Source organism: Lipomyces chichibuensis, assembly GCF_038497645.1.
Source record: "Lipomyces chichibuensis strain CBS 12929 unplaced genomic scaffold V1513scaffold_58, whole genome shotgun sequence".
Lineage (NCBI taxonomy): Eukaryota > Fungi > Ascomycota > Lipomycetes > Lipomycetales > Lipomycetaceae > Lipomyces > Lipomyces chichibuensis.
The window spans coordinates 14666-37184 of record NW_027117510.1 but is presented as its reverse complement, the minus strand read 5'-3'; the positions used below and the strand labels follow the sequence as shown (position 1 = coordinate 37184).

Sequence of the window (22519 nt, the reverse complement as noted above, 5' to 3'; positions counted from 1 at the left end):
AACTGAGATGATATCAACCGTCGAAAAAAAAGTTACCGACTCTCCTCTCGCAAGGAGGCCCTAACCCCTAGCCTGGCGATAAAGACGGCGGGTTGTTACGGCGGTCCCCTCCGGCTCCGGCGATGTTAGCGCAGATAAACAATTAGAAAGTACGGTAATCATGAGTGTATCGTACTTATTCCTAATTTGAGGGTATTGTACAGTAGCCTCTAGCAAGTCAAATCAGTCATGCGGCCCTTTTGACCCCACCAACGTACATATTCGCATAGTTGGCATTTACGAATTTATCCACACTAATCAACCCAGATGCATAGTCCAATTCTCTTAAGAATCATCACACTAGATCTTAAGTACACACCGGACATTCCCGCTTATTTCCCATCCCATACACCTCATGTCATCAAGCTTGTGGATTTTACAAGCTTGATGACATTTTTAAAGCATTTGTCGATTTTATAAACCTAAGTTGTTGTCAAATTCGTGTTCTTTTGACTACCCTCGTAATACTAGAATTGTTCAATGTTCATGTTCTGTACGTCATTATACAGTAGCAAACCTCCATTCTCCAAAAAGCCCTTACTGCCTACATCAAACCTACCCGAAGCTGTAACAGTAGTCACTGCTGTATCTTGTGAATCGAATATATGTAACAATCTCAAATCGAAGTCAAGCGTAGCCTCTGAGGCCAACGTCATTTCCTTTATACATCTGTTGGGGCATAACTATTTATAGCTAAGTAAGCCTTAAGTGAGGAGGCGCCAAAATAACTGTGACAGCGACCCTAATAGTTGGGTAATCAATCTACTCCTTGACTGGAGATTCACCATCAGTCCATAGTACGTCATGTTATTGTATATTTCTTTTACTACAACTATGCTACGACTGGCTTGCCTGCGATTGTAGTCAACAACCCATATAATGACCGCGGACGAGGAGGACACGTAAAATTATTGATATCGATTCGCTTGGTGTTGAGCCGCATGGCCAGTAGCATCAAAGTTTAGCCAAGGTGCCTTTACCCCATATTTGGTATGCAGCCACGTTTTCTTTATCAGTGAAGCCGCTACCTATCAACTGCACACTTTGCAGGGAGCAGCAATTGGGTCCCGACCATAAATCCGAGAGCCCCCAACTATTGCGCACTTTCCACACTACTTGTAAAATGAGATGCATGCGGGAATAATACTGTCCACACAAACAGTCGGAGGAAACCTGTAGCCACCTGAAGCAACTAGCGTGGTTAAATTGGGAGCCAGTTATATGCGTGCATCTATACGGTCAATAGATTTTTGTCAAAAACAGCGCAACCCAGGTCTTGCATATTTATGGATACAGAGATATGACTCAAATATACCGCCATAGTATTATCGACATTCGTAGTCAAGAGTATCCTGCCCTCAATGGTAAGATTACATTCGTCATCAGTTTATAATTGTTTCACTTACCCTCTTAGACATGACTTACCTCGATCACGCCGGCACGACTCTGTATGCCAAATCCCTCATGCATCAATTCTCGAAGGACATGACAAGCGGAGTATTCGGAAATCCACATTCAGCGTCCCCCTCATCAATGTTATCCACTCAAAGGGTCGAGAAGGTGCGGTTGCGGGTCCTGAGTTTTTTTAAGGCAGATCCAGAACACTTTGACGTTATATTCGTTGCCAACGCTACCGCTGCTATCAAGTTGGTACTAGAAGCCTTCCGTGATGTCAAGGCTCCAGGATTCTGGTACGGATACCACAGGGATGCGCATACCAGCCTCGTGGGACTACGCCAGCTCGCTGCTCAATCGAGGTGCTTTGAATCGGACCAAGCAGTTGAAGGCTGGTTAGAAGAAACTACAGAAGGACAGAAGAATGCGCCTTTCACTGCAGTCGGTCTCTTTGCTTATCCGGCACAATCCAACATGAACGGTCATCGATTACCTCTTGATTGGCCCGGTCGGTTGCGGGCATCTTCTCACGCAGTCAGCCAAAAAATGTACTGTCTCTTGGACGCGGCCGCGTATGTGACGACGCGTCAGCTTGATCTGAGCAATGTTGAGACTGCTCCTGATTTCATTACGCTTAGCTTTTACAAAATATTTGGCTTCCCAGATCTTGGGGCGTTGATTGTTCGCAAGCCAGCAAGTGATATCCTTCAACATCGACGTTACTTCGGTGGAGGAACTGTGGAAATGGTCACGACGTTAAAAGAGTCGTGGCATGCGAAGAGAGCGCACACTATACACGAACAATTGGAAGATGGCACGTTGCCATTCCACTCCATTATTGCTTTGGATTCGGCTTTCAACGTTCATGAGCAGCTTTATGGTTCCATGGATAGTATATCTCGACATACATGCGCTTTAGCCTCGGACCTCTACAACCAACTTGCAGCATTACGACATGCGAACGGTCACGCCGTGTGTCAGATATACAACGATCCAAACTCTCAATATGGAAATGCCAAGACGCAGGGCCCAACCATTGCTTTCAATGTGCGAACAGCTCAAGGGGGATGGATTGGAAAATCTGAGGTCGAAAGTTTGGCCATCGTCCGCAATATCCATCTTAGAACTGGCGGTGCGTGCAACCCTGGTGGTATTGCAACTTTCTGTCAACTCGACTACTGGGAGATGAGGCGAAATTTCTCTGAAGGCCTGCGCTGTGGAGATGACCACGATCTGCTTGGCGGTAAGCCGACTGGCATAGTCCGCGTCAGTCTTGGTGCAATGAGTAGTCAAGAAGACGTGCAAAAATTCGTCAATTTTGTGGAGGAAATGTTCGTCGAAGCTGGAGGAACAATGGTGCCGGCTCACATACTTCATCCAATTACACCGGATATGGCCGAGTCAGCTGTCGAAAAGATTCAAATCTTCCCTGTACTTGGATGCTCAGGCTGGCAGGTTCCACGGCATGTCAACTGGTTGATTGAAGAGGCTGCCCTACTGTACGATCGAGAATGGTGCGTCGTTCTCAAAGGAGGTACCACCCCACTGGATCATCCTGCCATGAAGAATATTAGACCTCAGATCGATATTGAGAAAGGTACACTCAAGCTCACTGCTCCATTAAATCCATCTGATGCCTCGAGTAATCCTTCGAAATCTGAATGCTATGAAGAGGTTATAATCTCATTGTGGGATAGTCCATCACAGACTATCCAGCCCTATCTGAATAATCGTCATCTGGCAGATTCATATGATTCTGAATCCATAGTGAACTTCTTTACTGCTGTTATTGGTATTCCCAGCACTCTAGCCAGATTTAAAAAAAAGATTGCAGAGTCGAACTGGAATGACAGCGTTTCGCCTGCGTCAGTCGATCGCTCACCAACGGTGTCGGCGGTCAGTGACGGTGAGGCAGAAGCGAACATCATGCTTTCAGGTTCTTCCAAGTGGAAGTCCCATCACTACATCCGCATAGGGCTGCACTATTTCGAGTTAATCCAATCCACGGCACTCCAAACTGCAGAAGAGTCTAGACGCCTCCGGCACCTCCCCAATAAATATGACCGCTCGTCAGCAGCTCAAAACTCCACCATCTGCCACGGCGATTACGTGCAATCCTTCTCCGCTGATAGTATCTCCCATGACCCAGCTCTACGTGAAGCTATTGCATCGAAGTTTGCTGGACAGCACATTTGCACTGTGTGGAACTGCCGCAGGGATTTCAACGTCGCCGAAGACCTCGCGGCGCACCTGCGCACGCACAAGTCCCGCACGGTGACCAAGAACTCTGATGGGGCAGTCACGAATATCGAAATTTTGCTTAAGCCCCCTCCGCAGCGCTGGAAGCGATGGAAATTGCGATTAACAAGGAAAGTCTGATAATGCTGCAAATGATGCTGTTGTTAGGGGCGGGGAGGCGCCATGTGCGCTCTCCGCTTCGAATTCGATGCAGACCGTGTCCAAATGAAGTAAGGATAAATGGTACCGAAATAGTGAGTCGGCACGTCTCTATCTTTGGCTCCGAGGCATGCTTGATATGTGGTACGTGGCCGAAGATCACAGCGGCAGCCCACACCAAATGAGGGTTTTTTTTTGGGTTACCTTTTGCCAGCCTCACTACATGTCTACGCCGGTTCGAGTTGCTCCTCTTCGAACTAGAGTGGACCAGTGTACGCTCCATCGGCAGTGGCCCAATTCGAAGCGTCCTAGTTAGGATATGTGAGTCCGACGGCTATTGAGAATCAGTGTGAGATTTTGAAGTTTTACAACTCTGCATTCCCGTTGGCCAAGGGGGCAGGATTCGATGGGATTCAACTTCACAACTGTGCGCCATGTGTAATATTATGCTTCGATGTCGCTAACTGGAGTGGAGGCTAATGCGTGGCCTCCCAATTCAATTCCTGGAGCTCACAGCAACAGCGGCGGCGCAAAGGCGGAGAGGCGGAAAGGAGGCAGAGAGCAGGAAAGAAATTTAGGACCAAGGCAAACCACAGTGTAGCTATGACAGGATTCTACTATTAAGGCTGTGCATCTAGTTTTTAGGAGCGGATTTTTGCATGCTTAGCTAGCTTGGCTATGTTCACCGACGCTTCTTGTCAACATTGTCAACGGTCATTTGTTATCTTCAGCTCTGGAATCTCGAATAGGGCCACTATTCATGCTGCTTCTTGTAATGTTTGTCTCCTAGATGTTGATATTGCAAGTCTAGCAATATTATTTATAAGGTTGCGTGCACATAGTGACGAGTTACAAGTTATCTGGCTCCTACCTGTGCCTACAAAGAACAGATACCCGACCGGATCAATTGGATACAAATTAATAGGCACGCCAGTCACAAAGTAGCAAGCGCTGCCATCATTGAGCTGTCGACATTCCCATCATTAAACTGGCCTTTGATCGACCAGACCCTCGACGACTTGTCAGTAGCCATTTCCGTCGATACTGGCGGTGCGACAACACACTTCCATTGGGGCCCTCCGCACTAGGCATCGACCAACCGAATTTTTGCTACACTTGATTCTTGAGATTCACCAAAAGCACGACACCTAGGATTGGATTGCGGAGGCTTCTCGAGGTAGCTTGTCATTACTCCAACTGGAACAACAATCCCGTTCAAGATCCAATACTGTCGCAAGCTAAAGACTTGGGCAACAAACACCCGCCTGAGTTTGCTTCCCTCGTCGTGTTGTGAGCAATTACTCAGGTGCATGAGCAGTATCATCAGTGCTTGAAGGCGTTGAACAAATCCTGGCTCAAATCAACTAAGTCTACGTGGAATCGAACGCACAGAGAGTCGAAGGTGACTGTTTAGGAATGAACGAGAAGTTTTGTAAGAATTTAACCTTGACAGGGACATGGTCCTCCGAAGTCGTATCTTTTATTTGATTACATCAGTCTTGAGGCGCCAGGGCGGTGCTACCATCGACATGCCTGTGTTTGAGTTACGATCCTTGAAGTTCGGGAGGATTCGAAGTTGATTTACAATTTACAGAGTTAAGGTGGTGAATTGTGCTCTCTCCGATATGGTTTAACTGTGCAATTTGTGCGTTTTCTTGCAATGAATCTGACAATCCCGCAAGTCAAGGGTTACCACATTGCCAAAGTTGAGACCAACCGGTCGTGATTTCGGGACAGTAAGACAGCATGATTCCAGACTTGGAAGTTTTGTGCATAGCTGCCGAAGGCCTCACTGCTCTCGGCATTGAGGAGTTAGTCACCAAGCTGAACCGTCGGATGTTTTGGAGTATGTTGGTGTCGGTTCAATCGCTGCTGGTGGCCGCTATGATGAGCTAGTTGACATGCTCTCGCAGAGCAAGCAGTCATCTGTGATGCCATGCGTCGGTATCTCGTTTGGTGTTGAGAGCATTATCTATGATCAAGGCGAGGGAGAAAATGTCCACAATCCGTGCCAAAGAAACGGAGGTATACGTGATGGCCTTCGGAAGTGGACTGAGTTTCTTGCCGATCGGCTAAAAGTTAAATAGTGGGAAGCGGGCATTAGCGCGTAGTTCCTCTACAAAAGCAAATAAAATCTAAGCCGGGGCAACAGTTTGACGCGGCGGATAAAATCGGTGCGCCAGTTACTATTATCCAGGTACAAGAGGAATATGAACAGGGAATGGTAAAAGTCAAAGCGCTCGGCTTGGAGAGAATACAGACGAGGGCAAAGACGTTCAAGCTGGTGGACTATGTTCGCAAGCTTCTGCTCACCCTAAATTAGAATTTACGTGAGTTCCTTGTCCGTAGTTTATATGTAGAAATACACATTGGTACTAATCATACCGAATATGTCAGTGCCTAGGCAGAACTCTTCTCAATAAAAGATAAAAAGTATTCAGTACCACAAAATACAAATCATACGAACACAAGACAAGCTAATTAAACGAAGCAGAGCCTTCCCAATCAACTACGAACCTTATTCCTGTGTCCAACAATCCAGTATACTTCTGTTATTTACCATTGGTGCTTGCCCAATCGTCGTCATAGTATTCATCATCAGAATCATCTACTAGTTGTTCGAAGTTAATCTTATATCGAAGTAATGCACCGATTCCCCCGAAACCCTTCACGAATTGAGCTCCTTCGAACGACTTGTCGGTGACAAACTCAAGCGAAGCACCAAAATCTTTGTATTTCTCGGCCAACCACTCAAACATGGGCTGCTCCTCAATAAGTTCCGTGGCGTTATCAAGGAACTTGTCTTTCGAATTTGCCTCGTGCGCTTTCGACACATGAATCATCACTGGACTACCACTAGAGCTCTTGAGGGTGTAGCGAACCACGTCAAAGTTCTCGTAGACGATAATAGTCTCACAAGCGCCAAGGTCGAGAGCTTTGAGAGTGTCGTCTACGCCGTAACAGAACTTTCCAGTGTCCTTTGCAATTTCATCAAAGTATTGAAGAATAAGCTTCTTCTCCTGGATAAATTTAACATTCGAAAGAGCCTCGGAAGAAAGTTCGATAGCCTGGTTAAAACCGTTCTCGCCACCGTATGATACATCGACGACCTTGATGATCTTGGCCTGCAACCGACCGTCGAACATATCTGACTGGGACAACTGGGTCTTAAAGTCAGCTGAACCGGCGAGAATGAGGCCAGTCACGTTAACTTTATCGTTGGAGACGAAATTCTGGACAGCAACTTCGGCGACCTTGCGAACGTAGTTGTGACGATTTTCCTCACGTAAACGCGCGAAACGGAGCTGAGACTGACCGCCACGCCCGTGCTTCTTCGGCAGGTCGACTGTAAACCTGTGGAGGACCTCGCGGGTATTTCCGGAGAGCGTAGCGAAGAGTGCACCATTGCCGTTCATGATAATAAAGCCAAATTTGGAATTGGACTCCAATAACTCAGAGAGAGCTTCAGTATGAAATTTGTTGTCGCAGAGGTAGAGTGAGGTATTGATGGGCTTGAACGGTTCGAAATCAATGTTAAGCTTGCGTTCCTTACCCTCAGCTGTGATAATTTCACCACAATATATTACTAGGCCATTCGGTGGGACTTTGTTGTACAATTTCAGACGCTGCTGAGTAGATGTGATTGCACTCAACACTGACAGGCGGTTCACCCGCGATTTGATGTTGGAAGCTGTGCCGTACTCGTCCGCCAGAAGTTTTGCGATTCGCGAGATCTGATCTTTTGGTGCTTCGGATAATCATTAGCAACCATTACACAGGGTTTGTTTCCGCATAATTTCCAGTCGTACATACGCTCCAAATTATTCGTGGTCGCCATTCCGAATGACAGATAACGATCACAACAAAAATATAATTCTCTGTGTTCACTTATAATGCAAAAATTGAAAACGTCAGTATAGTACAAAATGGAGCACCTAATCAATCTAATTTCAGTATTCGAAGCAGATTCAAAGGGTCATAAGAGTGCCTTTCTATCACACACTAGCTGAAATCTAAAAAATTGTTGAGGTACATTAGAAGCAGTTGGGTTAGGGTTCGATTGCGCTTAATCCTAGCCGCATACTACAGCAGAACAACAGAGTTGTCGTCTCTTGAATCAAAAAAAAACATATCGGCATTGTGGATATACGGCGATGCAAATGGATCTAACGCAGCCGTGTGGTAAATCAATATCAGCCTTTCCCCGACGACCAGTGGTCTCCATATTTCATTAATTTGGTACAAATTCTCTATAACTTAATTTAAAAAAGGTTTACCCCTGAGAATATGCCACGTCCGGATTTGCTCAACCAAATCCGGGTCTTCTCACGCCGTCGTCGTTTCTTGTAGTTCCTTGTCGCCTATGTTCTTTCTTCTTCAAATTCCTCTCGGTTGCATACTCCTCGGATTCTTCTCGGTTCACTCTTCTTCTCGTTGCGCCATTTGTTGGCTTCGTGTGTTTGCCCGTAGTATTGTGTCTCCCCCTTCCTTTTCTTGTGTGACCAGTCAAGCATAAATAGAGGGGGTCTGTCCCACTTGTCTGGCCAGTAGTTCAATAGTTCATCTCAATAGAATGTTTCCAAGGTCCATGGAGTCCACAATGGTGTTCGTCGACAATGTCGACACCTTCTGTCTCGCATCTCGCCGGTCATCGTTCAATCTAGATTTAGGTTCAGGCGCTGGTAGTACAGACTTTGCGGTCCGCAGCGAATTTCGGCTGTAACGAAGCTCCGGATCCGAAGGGGGAGCGTGTCGGCTCCGTAAGAAGCGAAAATCCGAGGGGTGATATTCATTGGCCCTGTGATCGCGAGGGCCCAAATTTTAGTGACTCAGCGACGGGCTGCTCGTGTGAAAATCATCTGACTCATCCCTGTACAGTAACTTACGATTCACGCTGCCATGTTTGACAGTTGCATACATATATACAGTTACAAATACACAGTGTGTCAATTTTGCCTTAAGTTAACGGACCATATTTCATATTCAGTATCATTCGTCCCGGCACTCTATCCATCATTACTAATACTGTACAATATCTATTCCGTTCCGTCAGTCTCAATTACCTCCTTCCAACTACAAACTTCAATTTCCTGAGTGAGTGCTTACGACTCCTGCCGTGCTGCTAGCGTACTCTGTGCATCTCTCCGAGTATAGCAATGCGCTTTATCACAGACCAATCTGATCGTCCGAGCTCTAGCTCGTTCTTCAGGGATATGATGGCTCGTGTTGGCATCTGCTATTTCATAACAGCGCGTGAGGTGTCGACTAGCTATATCACACTCGTATGATACGATCTCATAATGGTAATATGTATTACCATATGTCAAGCTCAACCATTTTCAAACTACACACTCCCCACAATGCCGTTCGATCCAGATCCAAAGCGCCACCTTCGCAACCTCGCACGAGGATCCAAGGAGCAGTTTTTTGTCGGCTTATACATGCACTGGGTGATAACTTCTCTGTTTGTTTAACCTAATAGTAATCCCCCAGCTAGGATTCGATTGCGAGACACATTAATACAAGCCTGACATTGTGTCGCAAAGTATTAGAGTTTTCACCATGTGCGTCAAGGTTCGGGCTCAGCCCCTGAGTTTATTTTAGTCTCCTCCATGAGAAGGTTCTTGTCATTTCTTGTGAGCTCTACGATGTTCTACACAGTTCCTATCGCATGTACACATTTGTTCTTTAGCGTTCCATTGGCATACGCACAGGGACCGGTCTTGTAGCATAGCAGAAGCTACTTGGAGCTTAAAAGAGGTAAAAGCTTAGCTCGGGAGGGTTTGGTGACGCAGGCTTGGCCTAAGGTTTTTTTTTAACTGCGTCACGGTAACTTCCGGTCAAGGCGGTACAGCACTAGGCACTTTTAGTTTGACGCGTATCTCCTTTAGCCAAGTGGCCCTATTGGTGGCAACCTGTACGTCATTTACTGGGAGCCCGCTCAAGGCGGAAAGGGATGATGGGAATCAACCTCCCAAGTAGGGTTGGATACGATTTGCGATTAATCGTTATTCGTATTCGTAAAGTCAAATACGATTACTATACGAGTCCATGTGAAACTTTACGATTAACTATACGAGCGCTGAGGTTGGTTCCTCGCAAAAAATCGTATAGTCATACACGTGACTTCATTGTCCGCCCTGAAATGCACACGTAGAGGACTGACAATAAATTGAGTTAAAAAAACACAAAATTACAATTCAGCTGCAGTTGAATAGTGGTCTGCAAGTAAAGTAAGCTTTCTCATTGACTCCATTGACTGCCCTCTTAATCCTAGCAGTCCTCTTCCGCCACTAAATAATCACTTCAGAGGCTGGAATTGCAAGATAGTCTCTTATCGCCTAAAACATCGCCAGAAGTTTCCCTCTGACGATATTGTATCGCCGACGATACGATACGGCGATATCGCCGATATCGTGTCCATCCCTACTACAGTCCAAGGGCTGACAGATACTGACTAATGTCTTGTCAGTAGCATCTTCGATAGGATATTCTAGGCATATGGTGCACACCGAAATATTTGCTTTCTCTGAGCAGTTGCCGCCTACAGTTTTTATAGGGCCGCAGCAGATACGCATACCGGCTAAAAGTTTCCATATCCGCATCCGCCATCCGTTTTTGAAGTTGGGAGATACGTACCTGCTTTTGGATCCGCCTTTTGAAAGCCTGGCGGATACTCATATCTGCCGGATATCCGCCAAATCCGCGAAAGTCGTTAAATGATCGATTTTGAGTTTCTACATGGAGTAGGTACGGCATCAACTAGTATATCCTTTTGCTGACCCTGATCTTTTTTAGTCCGAAGGAATCGCTGAGCGGGACTTGGTCTGTCGCGACACATTTACACCTCGGGTGCTCGGGTTTTTCGTCATTTGTAATGAAATAAATAGACTTGCTTAGGGCTGTGTCGAATACGAATATCGGCAGGTTTTCCCAATATTCGTATTCGATATTCGACTTTTGAAAGGCATTCGAATATTGGTTTAGGTCGAATAATATCGGCTCGAATATTCGTATTCGATCGAATATATCGGCGCCAATCTCGTGATATCTTAAATGAGTTAAAACATATCCTATAAAAGCCTAGTTATCAAGCCGCAACCTATATCTAATTCTCGGACCCGAAGTCTTCTACCAGCTCTCAATTTTTTTCTATAGCTTTGTATACGAGTATCCAGCGCTTATTGACTCTCATATTTAAATGGAATCCAGAGGGTATCGCCAAAACTATTTGCCCTCAATGACGGCTACGATAGTGAAATTTTACCGGAAGATCAGCTGTCCAATAGTCCAACTCCTGGGCCATCATCTAATAACCCCATATTCGGTCCAAGAGAACTCGATTCCTTCATTGATATTAGTGAAGTCGAGGTTTTACCTTGACGCCGACCAAATCGGACAACTATTGTTATAACTGGCAAATGTCTGTATACGAAGGCTTAGTGATTCTTGCAGCTTAAATCCCCAATGAATTCGTTTCTCTACGGTTGATTATGTAATACTATGTCGAATATCGAATATCGGCACGATATGTCGAATATTCGATTCGACGGTCGAAGAATGCTTCGAATAATATTCGATATCGGTATTCGACGTCGGGGGATTGGCCGATATCGTATCCGACTGCCGATAATGGGTCAAATAATATTCGGCAAGTCGAATATCATCTACAGCCCTAGACTTGCTTGTCCTTATTTAATCTGCTGTATATGTTGTGGAATTGAAATTGGAAAATATAGGAATCCTTGAATATTCCTTCATGCCTCAATAATATTCCAGTTCCTGAGGGTATCGTACCTCAACTGCTTTCTGACATCTCTGAGTGTGTCGTACCGCCATTGATTACTGACTAGCCCATAGCCGCATCAGCAATGGTCGGCGCATCCGCCGTCATCGGACCTCGGAACAGGCTACGTACTTCCGGCTCGGATGCTTGAGTTCTCTCTCTTGATTCTTTGTAATACGATTATTTTTATTGGCTTTTTACTTATCGATTAGAAATGTTTTCATTGGTTGTACAGGATCGGTTCATCACTAGACATGTGGACACACCTCCCAATCCTGGGAATCATTGGAAATTGGCTTACCGAAGAATTCCAGTATCAAGAGAAATTCGCTTAGCTATATTCGTTGTTTAGCGCATATACTCAATTTGAAAGTCAAGGATATCTTTCAAGCATTAAAATCCGGCGATACTGAAGAGGCTCATGCTTCCTGTGACAGTATGAGCAATCGAGATCCATGGGCCTTCGACAATCACGAAGCAATGGCAAGGCTTCGGATATTTGCTCTCTGGATTGATAGAATTCCTCCAAGGAGGCATAAGTGGAAAGAAGTTTGTAATTTCCACGGCCTTTAGTGAACTTCACTTAACTTATCAAGTTTGGGAAGCTACATCTTCTGAACACAGTTCGCAGTAATTATATATAGAGGACAATAACCTGGAGTCTAGGATGCTCCAAAGGCTACGGCCCTTGGAACAGCCTAAAGTTTCTGATATAGATCGATATTTGGACACACCGCGAGTCATTGTAAGTGATACCAAGCAGGCCAATTGGTTGTGCGACTGGTGGCGAAGGCATAAAGATGAATATCCACAAATGGCCAAGGCAGCAAGGGATTATCTTGCTATTCTCGCGTCAGAAGTCTCCGTGTAATGGCTGTTCAACTCGGGCCGAGACCTATTGGGTGCTCGTAGACACTCATTAAACGGAGAAACAATGAGGATGTTAATTTGATGGATAATATGTATAGAGAATAGCTTGATATAGCTGTTGACAGTATGAAGAGAACAATAAATATACAGCGATGACCCTGTAGGCTCAGCAACGTAATCCTAGATATCGATATTGTGGATCTTCCAATCTGTGGAAATTTTAAGCGCAACTCCCACGTCGTACTAACAATACATAATTTGCTAATCACATATCCGTCAAGACGGATGGCGGATGGCGGATTTGACGGATAATTATTCGAGGCGGATATTTTGGCGGATACAATCCGCCATATCCGTCATCCGTGGACAGCCCTACTTACTGGCATCAAAATAACTGATCATTAAATCCAGTACATTACGTAAGCACAAACTTTGCGGATCTGCGGGTCTGGTCGCGTCAAAAGCTCTACGTGAAGTCATCCAGTTAGTTAGTGAACTAGCACAAGTGCTTCAGTTCCCAATTGGTATGATACTCTGGCTTGTCGTTCTAACGCGGTAGTACCCTAACCCTACTAGAATTGCGCAATTACCCATCCCATAGTATTGTTCATGGGGTTAGGGCTCGTCTGTCACGGCGACTCTTCGTCTGATCGGCAATTGACACAGGAATTCAATTCTTGCACGCCGCATGTAACTCTTCTAAACCCCCCCACCGAATTCTTGTCTCGCTGCAATCAGGCCAGCAATGCCAATCTCAGCCTGATTCGCTTAAATCGCAATCCAACATCCGCAGCTGCTTCAGCTCTTGCAATTCTGGGCCCCGATGGTACGTCTACTCAATGTCTACACAATCTCCAGTTTTGTTTCCCTCGCCGGTCTGCTCTACGGATTTGACATCGCCTCCGTATCCGGCATCGTGGCTACGGAACAGTATAAAGAATACTACGGCAATCCTCTTGGAATACGTCAAGGTGCGATCACAGGTGCCATTGCGGCCGGCTCGCTCGCCGGAGCACTTCGTTCTTCTTTTCTTGGTGATCGGTAGGTTATACTAACTGGAACAAATATGAACTATTAACGGTCTAAAGTCACCATACAGCTGGGCGCAGTCCTGTGGTGCATCGGCGTAAGGTGGGTGTTTGCGGTCGTCGTATCTACTAATCGGCTAACTCGTGCAGCCTGCAATCCTCGTCCACCGGTGTTGCAATGCTTGTGATTGGCCGTATTTTTGCCGGCCTTTGCATTGGCATAACAACTGTCCTTGTGCCCGTTTACCAGTGCGAGATTGCCCCCCGCAGGATCCGCGGTCGAATAGTCGCACTCCAGCACTTTGGATTTGCATGGGGCATCCTGATCCAGTATTTCATCCAGTATGGATGTTCGTTTCTTAACTCGCAGGCCGTTTTCAGGTTACCGTGGGCAATCCAGGCTATTCCGGGTATTTTGCTATTTATGGGCCTCTTTTGGCTCCCTCAATCACCCAGATGGCTGGCTAGTAAAAATCGCTGGGACGAGGTACTGAAAGTACTCGCATTCCTGCGCACACCAGACTGCGACACCAACGATCCGCTGGTACTGGCTGAATACAAAGAGATTGAAGAACAGGCTCGCGAACACGATGAGAAATGGAATACTTACCGCGAACTTTTTGGAAAGAAACTGCGCAAGCGCTTGTTCATTGCCATGGCTGTTCAGGGGTGGTCACAGCTGGGCGGAGTCACTGTAATGTTGTACGGCATCATCCTGGCTTTCGAGTCTGCCGGGATTTCCAATCCGCGCTTGGCCACGTCGATTTTTTATATTATTTTTATTGTCGCAACTATTCCGACGATTTTGTGGACTGATCACTGGGGTCGCCGCTCGTCCTTGCTTGTTGGTTCTCTCAGTCTGGCATTCTGGTTCTGCATCAGTGGCGGCCTGTTTATGCGTTTTGGTGAGCCAAACCCAGACCTAGACCAACCATACACGTGGATAATTGTAGACCAACCTATCGTGAGCCGTTGCATCCAGGCGAGCCTGTATCTAATATCGGCCTCATTCGCTATGTCCTGGGGCCCCATCGAATGGTTGTATCCTCCCGAAATCATCCCGCTGCATGTCAGATGCAAAGCTGTCTCGCTTTCGACCTCAACCCACTACGGCATTAACCTCGGATGGGCACTAAGCGTGTTATCAGTCTGGCAGAAGATTCGCTGGGGCCTGTTTTTCATTTCTGCGGCCATTTACTTGGCCGCTTGCATTCATGTGTGGTTACAAATACCCGAGACGAAGCAACGGACACTTGAGGAAATGGACGAGATTTTCGAGCACGGAGACCAGCTCTGGCGGTCGTTCACAGGTGCCACTTACTCAGGCCGCCTGGATTTGCTGGCCAAAGACTTCGAGCAAGGCGAAGTCAATATTCATCCCGGCCGGAGACACGATATGGGAAGACCCGCTGTCTCACAAACCTTATTCGACGGCACAGCGGGTTAGGGAAGTTAGCGGGAACTCATACGCCGCTTCTCCGCGACACATCTCCGGCCTTCACTCCTTGTGAGCCTTGCGCCTCCCGTTATTTGGGTTCGGGATTTCAAGGTGTGGACGAGTAAGAATCATCGTCCGACGTGGGAATTATTGGATAATGGCTTACCGATGACTTTCAATTTAGACTTCAGCTCATTGGATCACACATCGGAGAGAATCTGGCAGTTGCTGTATAAGCTACTCTCATGTAGTTAGAACTGGAGCGTAAGTTGATAACCACCATTGGAGACAATGGCCGCACCAATGAGATATGATTTCAACTCTATATGAAAGCATCCAAAACCAGGACGCCCCGCCGGCGGCCTCTTCGTCTTCGCCTTCGCCTCAACATTCGCCTCCATTTCAGGCCCTTTGGAGCGTGCCGTCAGGAGACGGGGTCATTGTCCTGGATGCTGAAGGGCGCGCCGTGGTCGCGCACAGGACCCTTACCTGTCCATTGTGCACCATGGTTGGCATCCCACATTGCGTGCACAACGAAACCACGATGGTGCGCAGCCATCTGAGAGAAATGCACAGCGGGTTCGTGGCACCGGGAAATGCGCGCATGGGCCGTCCCGGAGCTACTACGGCAGGAGCGGGGACCCTTGTACAGGGGCAGGAAAAACGGCGCGTACGTCGTTTGTCGAGCATGTGTCAGGATCGCAATGGCGCTCGTGTCAGGGACATGGTGTCAGGATCGCAGGAATGCGCCTGACGAGCGATCTCCAATCCGGCTGGGTGCCGCGATAAGCCGCATTTCTTCCGACCTCCCGTCCCTTTCTCCGCTCCTTTCTCCACTCCGTTCTTCCAGATGTAGTGTTAGTTATGTCTATTCTCATTGTTTTGCGATTTACTTTGTCATGATACTGGGTGTTGAGTGGACTTTGTTATAGAGTTTACAATTCATCAGTGACAGCCATCTCATCCGCCGTTCACATGCGCGGTTATGACCTCATTTCGCTTGATAAATCGATCAAGCTTGCGCAAAGCTAAAGAGAAGCTTACGTGTATAGATTGACGGTAGCAATAATGACGTTGAGACTGATGATATTTGGAATGCTATTCAGTTCATCTTTAAGCCCCCGACAAGAAGTGGCTGAACGAAGAGAAGTCGAAGACGTCTTCATTCATTCTTAATTTGAAAGACGGATGGGAGAAAGCTGGCTTGTTCGGCAAGATGCTCTTTAGATTCGTGGTCTTTCTACATGCCAGAGAGTGATGCCAGAATCCAACTTGAGATTCGCGGACGCATTGTCCCGGTGACTTCAAGATAGTCCTCCGTATCTTCCCGCAGATATTGCGGAGGGAGTGAGATTTGTGTTTCAATCGATCCACAGGTGCAGCCATCACTGTTTCGTTGAATGTCCTTCAGTAGGCCGTGAGCCCTGTACTGTGCGAGGAAGCGTGCGAGCAGTTGCACGACAATTCCCGCTGCCATAACCCGAACTCATTCCCTTCGAAATGCATGCGACAATTCTATGACTTCTGAAACAGACAGAGACCTGACTTCCTGCGCTCCATCCATCATCTCCTCGTTTGCTTCAACTAGTCTTATCTGGCGCAAGCTGTGGTCCGTCTTGTACATCCAGTAGTGCCTATTGTAGCTGTCGGCGATCTCACTCCGCATAGGCAATTGGATGTTTTTGAATTCGTTGGTGATCTTGGTGCCGCCTAGGGGTCCCATGCTCGTTCAATATCAAACCGGAGCCCGACGTTGGCCAGCCCGCTTGGCAACAGCAGTATTTGAATTTGACTGTATCCTCTCGACGACCGTATTGCAACCGGGACGTGCACTGACGTTCTTCGCGAAAGGAGAGAACACAATGACTCTACCATCCTGGAGCCAATGGTATCGATACATTTCGCCAGGGCTCATTGTTGCATTTTCAAAAACAAGAAAATTTTTATCTTCCTTTGCGTTAAGATTGTCAACCAAAAAATCGGACCACTGAGGTGGTTGCTTGCCGGTGATCCTGGGTAGTGTAGCACCGCAGCTCTTGCTGTTAACAGCGGCATCCATAACGATGGATCAGATTTAGGAGTATTTACATAGACCATCCTTCGCAGCGAAGCCATCAACTGCACTTCGCCTATATTCAAACATCAATCTGTAACATGCTCGACAACCCACTTCCCAAGACTCTCATACCACTGGATGACACTGGCGATCAAGAATGACCATGAGCCCCAGAACGTCGCTAGCGCGGCCTGATACTGTGATCCTGAGCTACCATAAATGAGGCCGAGGGCACCACATATCTAGAATGCATTAGAAATTGTGTAAGAAGTTGCGAAGAAGGTCATGAAAATACGACATACGGTGAAGCCAAAAGCGCCAACGAGATTCCAGAGGCCGACATGCCAACCTAGGGAGCGAGGAGCCGGAGTATACCAATTCTGTTGAGTTTCGAGCATGAATAGTGTTCTGGTCATAATGTATTGTCAGTTAACTTCTGTAAGAAAGATAAAATTGGCTAGGGAAAGGAGAACATACGAACTGACAATGAATCCGCTCCCACCAACAATCTGGGGTGTCCAGTATATGCCGTCTAGTAGCCCCTGACTCATTTTGTTGTGTATACCAGGTAGAGCAGTGAATCCCGAAATCCAGAAGATGGTGGCCCCAATAAGTTGGGAAACAGAAGCGAGAAAGCCGAGTTCGTGCAGTAGGTGCGTCCGTAAGTCATGGAAGGAAGGGAGCCATTGCCAGGATTGACGTTCGGGGCTGTCTAGAGAATATGATGACAAGGATGTCGGTGGTGTCGGCCGGTTAAGCTCTTTAAGTAAACAGTTTCTGTTATAGTGATGATCCCGCTCGTCTCTTTTAGCGGTAACTTTCAATTGGCCATCGCTCTTGCCCATTTCCCCATTCCCTTGGAGAGCGGCCTCAACGGCCCACCCAAAACATCCTTCCTGGTTCACATTCACCGATTCCAGGACTAGCAGCACTGAACCGAACTCGAACAGGGTCGCGCCTATAAATGCCGTAACGCCAACTCCAAAAAGCCCCTCATACTTAAATTCCGATTCAGGATCTTGCAAAGGTAACCATGCGAAGCATCCGTTGATGACCCAGACCACGGAACCAAATGTGAAGATGAAAGCGACTAGGTATGAGATATCCCAATACGGAAAATATGTGAACATGAGACGGATATTTCTAAGAATATGATGCACTGAAGCAGTGGATTGAGGGACGAGAAAACGGGAATCTTCGTCCTCAGCTTCTTTTCCAGGAAGGTGCACGATGAGGAGGCTGCGGCCCTTGCGGTTGTCACGGGACCTCCATTCGAAAGATATATCGCGTGCGCGTCTCTGCGGCTGTGTATGCTGATCTTTCAAGTTTTTTTTGACGCCGGTCATGGCTGGAGCTTCAGGGCAGGTTGGGTGTGCGCTGGGAACGGTTGGAGAAACTTCCGACTTATCATATGCGAAGCGCGCCTTAGTAGGATTGAGGTATAGAACAGGGCCATTGACCTGAGATTGCAGCAGTTGAAGAGAACGGCGTCCTTGATGCGGCTGGTGACTGAGTGAGTGGAATTTTGTGTTGCGATACATGTCAATATCAGGACACTCAAGTGTAAGGATGGAAGGAATCCAGAATAAAACACACAAATCATTCCACCAAGTCAATTTGATGCAATAGTAATCTATTCAACTGCCAGGCGTCTAAGGACACTTCCATCGCTTGAGCCTCTGAAGCCCATCTTAGTATTGGGAGTTGGAAAAACCCCTGATCCTTGAATTCAAATGGCAATGCAGGCTAAGAGCGACACAGAATGTTACATTCCAAGCACGGTTCACTTTTAATTCGTTGGTGCGTACTCCATCAATCGACTGGGCTGAACGTAAATTATGATGTTGATATATATATCGATTGGATTCAATAGCTATAATATCTGAAGTCAAGATAGGGAAGTAATTGCAAGGCCCGTGTTGAAGTGAAGTGGGTCGTCACCGATCGGCAGGACCTTGTTGGTCGAGCCGGGTAAATAGTTGATCATCGGATTTGCTCGGAAAAGCACGCGGGAATGAATTTCAGGAACCAGGGGGAGGGTCTTCGAAAGAAAATCTGTTTCAAAGACTCATCAACGGCTAAGTCAAGGATAACTTATAATTAATCTCAAGAAATGGAATTTTGCTAACAATCATAAAAGCAAAGATATCTTTTAGTTAAGTGGCGATCACTGTCTAGTTTCCAGTTTGGTCGCGATTTGTACAGCAAAAACTGGTCCACTACCGGTCATTCCGGTCATTCCTCTGTAATTATTATTCTCTAAGTTTTCGAAATCAGAACCCAGCAGAACTGCCAGAATGATGCAAGAATTGTTACCGTCAAAGTTTGCACTCTGGTTGCCTTGGTTGCCAAATATTTGGCAATCATTCCAAGCCCTACTAGCCCCAGTTAGCCCCAGTCATCGCGTTAATCATTTCCCTGTCAACAAGCGACAGCCAGAGTAAAGTTATGTTTACGTGTTTCATTTTCCCTCTAAGCCACTTGGCTCTATGCAAGTAATTTCTTTATTTTTTAAAAATAGAAATTTTACGATTTTGGACGGTACTCAGCTCGCTTTCTCACCGGCCGTTTTTTCAAGTGGCCCGGTTACGCTCTTTACAACAAAGCTAATCTCCTAGTATCGAGCCTGGATCATTCAAAGTAGTTGCTGCCTTCAAAGCCGTCTTTCCTGACTTGTTACACTCCTTAGCCTAGATTTTATCAATCTCTCACGACATGATGAGCGTTTCTGAGAATGACCGCATGTCTCGCGTGCGAAGCAGCAGCTTTATGAATAGGTCAATACAACTTGACGAGCACATTGTCCACATTCCCCCGAGTCCTGTGAGGTCGCATGCTGCCTCTCGAATGTCGGAGCTGGCTCCGCAACACTCACGCGCAGCATCGAGCATGGAAGAAAGAACATCCTCCGACGACCCTGACGACGAAGATGGTTATTTTGGAATCCATCGTCCTCAGTCTATTCGGCAGAAAGGCCGTCGACGCCTGCGGAATTACTCGGCCGGAGAATCGGGTTTGTACAGTGAGGGAGGCTCACTGACTTGGTTGGGACGTGTCTACGAAGCGGTCTGGAGTTTTTCACTTGTGACAAGATATATGATCTATATTTTTCCTCTCGGCCTCATTTTGTCAATCCCAATATTTGTTGGCGCATTTGGTGCGACAGACGCGTCGCTCGGCGGCGTGCGTATTGTCTGGATTTTTGTCTGGGTGGAGATCGTCTGGGTCAGCATGTGGATTGCAAAGCTCTTTGCCAAAATATTGCCAATAATCTTTGAAACAGTTGTCGGAATCATCAAAAACAGCGTATCCAGATTTGCTTTGATTTTGATGGCGCTGGAAATGCCGATAACTTTAGTTTCATGGGCCTTTGTCAGCTGGATCACCTTCATTCCTGTAAGTGCTTGGGACTTTGCAAATAATGACGTACTAACGGCTTGAAGATTATGACCGGAAATCCGGATCAACGGCGACTTAATGACAGGGCCTCAAAGTCGTGGGAGACTAGACTGGATCGTGTTCTAGCTGCACTACTCGTCGGGTCAACCGTATTACTCATTGAGCGTTTTCTCATTCAGCTTATATCTGTCAATTACCATAGGAAGCAATTCGCAATCCGTATCAAGCAGTACAAGCGAAATATCTATCTCTTCACGAAGCTTTTTGACATATCCCGTACACTATTCCCATTGTATTGTCCGGAATTTGTTGAAGAGGATTACTTGATGTTGGCCGGCATTGCTTCAGAGCTTGTAACTCCAAGTGGAAATAATGGTCAATCTACTACTATGAAGATTATCGGAAATATCGGCCGCGTGGGTGACAGGTTCACCTCTGCGATCGGGAATGTTGCACACGAAATTACTGGCAACAATAAAATTTTGTCGCCTCAGAGCTCCAAAGCGATAGTTACGGCGGCTCTGGAACGCAGAGTAACTTCCGAGGCAATGGCAAAACGCATCTGGATGAGTTTGGTTCCCGAGGACAAGGCTGAGCTTGATCTTGACGACTTGCGGGAGGTTGTCTCTGCGCACCTTGACGAATCAAGTGAGTTTGCAGAAGAGTGCATGGGAATGCTCGACAAGGACGGCAATGGCGATGTGAGTCTGGATGAGATCGTTTTTGTGTTTCTCGAATTGGGCAGGGAGAAGAAATCCGTCTCGAGGAGCATGCACGACGTCGACAGCGCCATTAATGTCCTCGACAATGTGTTGACGGCTGTGGCAATGTGTGCGGCAATTTTCATCCTCATTGCCTTTATGAACCAGAACTTTGGCACGATGTTGGCCACGGCTGGAACTGTTCTACTTTCTATGTCATTCGTATTCGCCACGACTGCCGCGGAGCTTTTGAGCAGTTGCATTTTTCTGTTCGTTAAGCACCCCTATGATGTCGGCGATCGGGTGGACATAACCGGCAACAAATATATCGTGGACCACATTTCTCTCTTGTATACGGTTTTTCGACAAGTTGACAACAACAAGAATGTTCAGGTCCCGAACAGCGTGCTTAACACCCTCTGGGTCGAAAATGTTTCCCGTTCGCTTGCGATGCAGGAAGTCATTGCCATTCCAGTTCATTTCGACACAACAATGCACGATATTGAAGTGCTGCACGAGGAGCTCGTGAACTTTGTCAAATGCAACAGCCGCGACTTTTACCCCGAAGTCAACATCGCCGTGTCCGACATTCCAGCCCTCGACCGAATGGAACTGCGATTTACTGTCCGGCACAAGTCAAACATGGCCAACGAAACTTTGCGGATCCAACGCCAAAACAAGTTTATGTGCGAATTGATCGCCGCCTGCAAGAAAGTGCCTTTATATCCACCGAATGTCGGTGACCCTCCCCTGGGAAGCTTTGGTCAGCCAACATATTCCGTCATGATCTCCGATCAAGATGCCCAGCAAAGGTTTGCGAAGGCAATGAAGGAAAAGGACGATCTGAAATTCAAACCCCAGCCGGCTGATGCCATTGCAGATGCAGACGTGAGCGCGGTATCGCGGAAGTCGACTGGCGTCGTATTGACAAACTCCCCGCGGCTATCCCATGGTCCTCGAGACAGCATTACAGAAAGAAACACAGAGATCGTCGGGTCGCAAGATATAGTGAGGCGGCAGACTACCACCACCGGACGAAGGAAACCTGGCGCTGCAGGAGCAACGCTGTCTCCACACATTACGAGCGAGAAGGATATATTGTCCCCACAAATTTCGCGCGAGAAGAGTCCAGAACCATAAGAAGTCCGACTAGCCGTCAGTTGGCGAATTGACTAAATGAGTATGGTATGTGACATGTAACAGGCAGCAAAATGTTTGAGATGTAGTCTCATTTTCTCCCATCCAATAACAGTTAGAGACCGTCCAAAATACTTTACAATATCTTTCAACACCTCTCCGTCGATATTGCGTATCGAATCTGCAGACAGAGTAGGACAGAGGAAGACATAAAACCTGTGCCCGCCAGACCGAACGACAAATTTAGGGTAAATTCTTGAGAGAATATGTCAG

At 46.8% G+C, this 22519-nt stretch overlaps 7 protein-coding genes across 7 annotated transcripts; 5 read left to right on the top strand and 2 right to left on the bottom strand.

Moving 5' to 3' along the window:
• The first annotated feature begins 1172 nt into the window (after positions 1 to 1172).
• V1513DRAFT_265869 (pyridoxal phosphate-dependent transferase) lies at positions 1173 to 4202 on the top strand. Its single transcript, XM_066894535.1, has 2 exons — positions 1173 to 1403; positions 1454 to 4202. Exons 1-2 carry the CDS (start codon positions 1340 to 1342, stop codon positions 3811 to 3813), a joined length of 2424 nt encoding a protein of 807 aa, XP_066750876.1. The 5' UTR covers positions 1173 to 1339; the 3' UTR covers positions 3814 to 4202.
• Positions 4203 to 5577: 1375 nt separating this feature from the next.
• On the top strand, positions 5578 to 6154 carry V1513DRAFT_427895 (uncharacterized protein; the record flags this gene model as incomplete). The annotated part of the gene is made up of 3 exons (XM_066896246.1): positions 5578 to 5677; positions 5728 to 5856; positions 5943 to 6154. 3 exons carry the CDS (start codon positions 5578 to 5580, stop codon positions 6152 to 6154), a joined length of 441 nt encoding a protein of 146 aa, XP_066750875.1.
• Positions 6155 to 6266: 112 nt separating this feature from the next.
• On the bottom strand, positions 6267 to 7824 carry V1513DRAFT_405981 (eukaryotic peptide chain release factor subunit 1). Its single transcript, XM_066895620.1, has 2 exons — positions 7645 to 7824; positions 6267 to 7579 (listed from the first exon to the last, which is right to left on the bottom strand). The coding sequence occupies exons 1-2, from the start codon at positions 7667 to 7669 to the stop codon at positions 6384 to 6386; spliced, it is 1221 nt and encodes a 406-aa protein (XP_066750874.1). The 5' UTR covers positions 7670 to 7824; the 3' UTR covers positions 6267 to 6383.
• A 5486-nt stretch (positions 7825 to 13310) lies between these two features.
• Positions 13311 to 14962, top strand: V1513DRAFT_385496 (general substrate transporter; the record flags this gene model as incomplete). The annotated part of the gene is made up of 3 exons (XM_066895219.1): positions 13311 to 13521; positions 13576 to 13618; positions 13666 to 14962. 3 exons carry the CDS (start codon positions 13311 to 13313, stop codon positions 14960 to 14962), a joined length of 1551 nt encoding a protein of 516 aa, XP_066750873.1.
• A 301-nt stretch (positions 14963 to 15263) lies between these two features.
• V1513DRAFT_427892 (uncharacterized protein) lies at positions 15264 to 15707 on the top strand (the record flags this gene model as incomplete). Its single annotated transcript, XM_066896245.1, has 1 exon — positions 15264 to 15707. The coding sequence occupies one exon, from the start codon at positions 15264 to 15266 to the stop codon at positions 15705 to 15707; it is 444 nt and encodes a 147-aa protein (XP_066750872.1).
• A 1388-nt stretch (positions 15708 to 17095) lies between these two features.
• V1513DRAFT_460857 (uncharacterized protein) lies at positions 17096 to 18550 on the bottom strand (the record flags this gene model as incomplete). Its single annotated transcript, XM_066899867.1, has 3 exons — positions 17096 to 17251; positions 17312 to 17417; positions 17487 to 18550. 3 exons carry the CDS (start codon positions 18548 to 18550, stop codon positions 17096 to 17098), a joined length of 1326 nt encoding a protein of 441 aa, XP_066750871.1.
• A 1177-nt stretch (positions 18551 to 19727) lies between these two features.
• V1513DRAFT_427889 (Mechanosensitive ion channel-domain-containing protein) lies at positions 19728 to 22249 on the top strand (the record flags this gene model as incomplete). The annotated part of the gene is made up of 2 exons (XM_066896244.1): positions 19728 to 20405; positions 20453 to 22249. 2 exons carry the CDS (start codon positions 19728 to 19730, stop codon positions 22247 to 22249), a joined length of 2475 nt encoding a protein of 824 aa, XP_066750870.1.
• Positions 22250 to 22519: the final 270 nt, after the last annotated feature.

What these genes read in the sequence shown, in the direction of transcription:
- V1513DRAFT_265869 (XM_066894535.1), top strand. Translation starts at nt 1,340, where the DNA reads ATGACTCAAATATACCGCCATAGTATTATCGACATTCGTAGTCAAGAG. An exon ending in AGAGTATCCTGCCCTCAATG is followed by an intron (nt 1,404 to 1,453) that starts GTAAGATTACAT and finishes TTACCCTCTTAG; the next exon opens with ACATGACTTACCTCGATCAC.
- V1513DRAFT_405981 (XM_066895620.1), bottom strand. Translation starts at nt 7,669, where the DNA reads ATGGCGACCACGAATAATTTGGAGC. An exon ending in GACCACGAATAATTTGGAGC is followed by an intron (nt 7,580 to 7,644) that starts GTATGTACGACT and finishes GATTATCCGAAG; the next exon opens with CACCAAAAGATCAGATCTCG.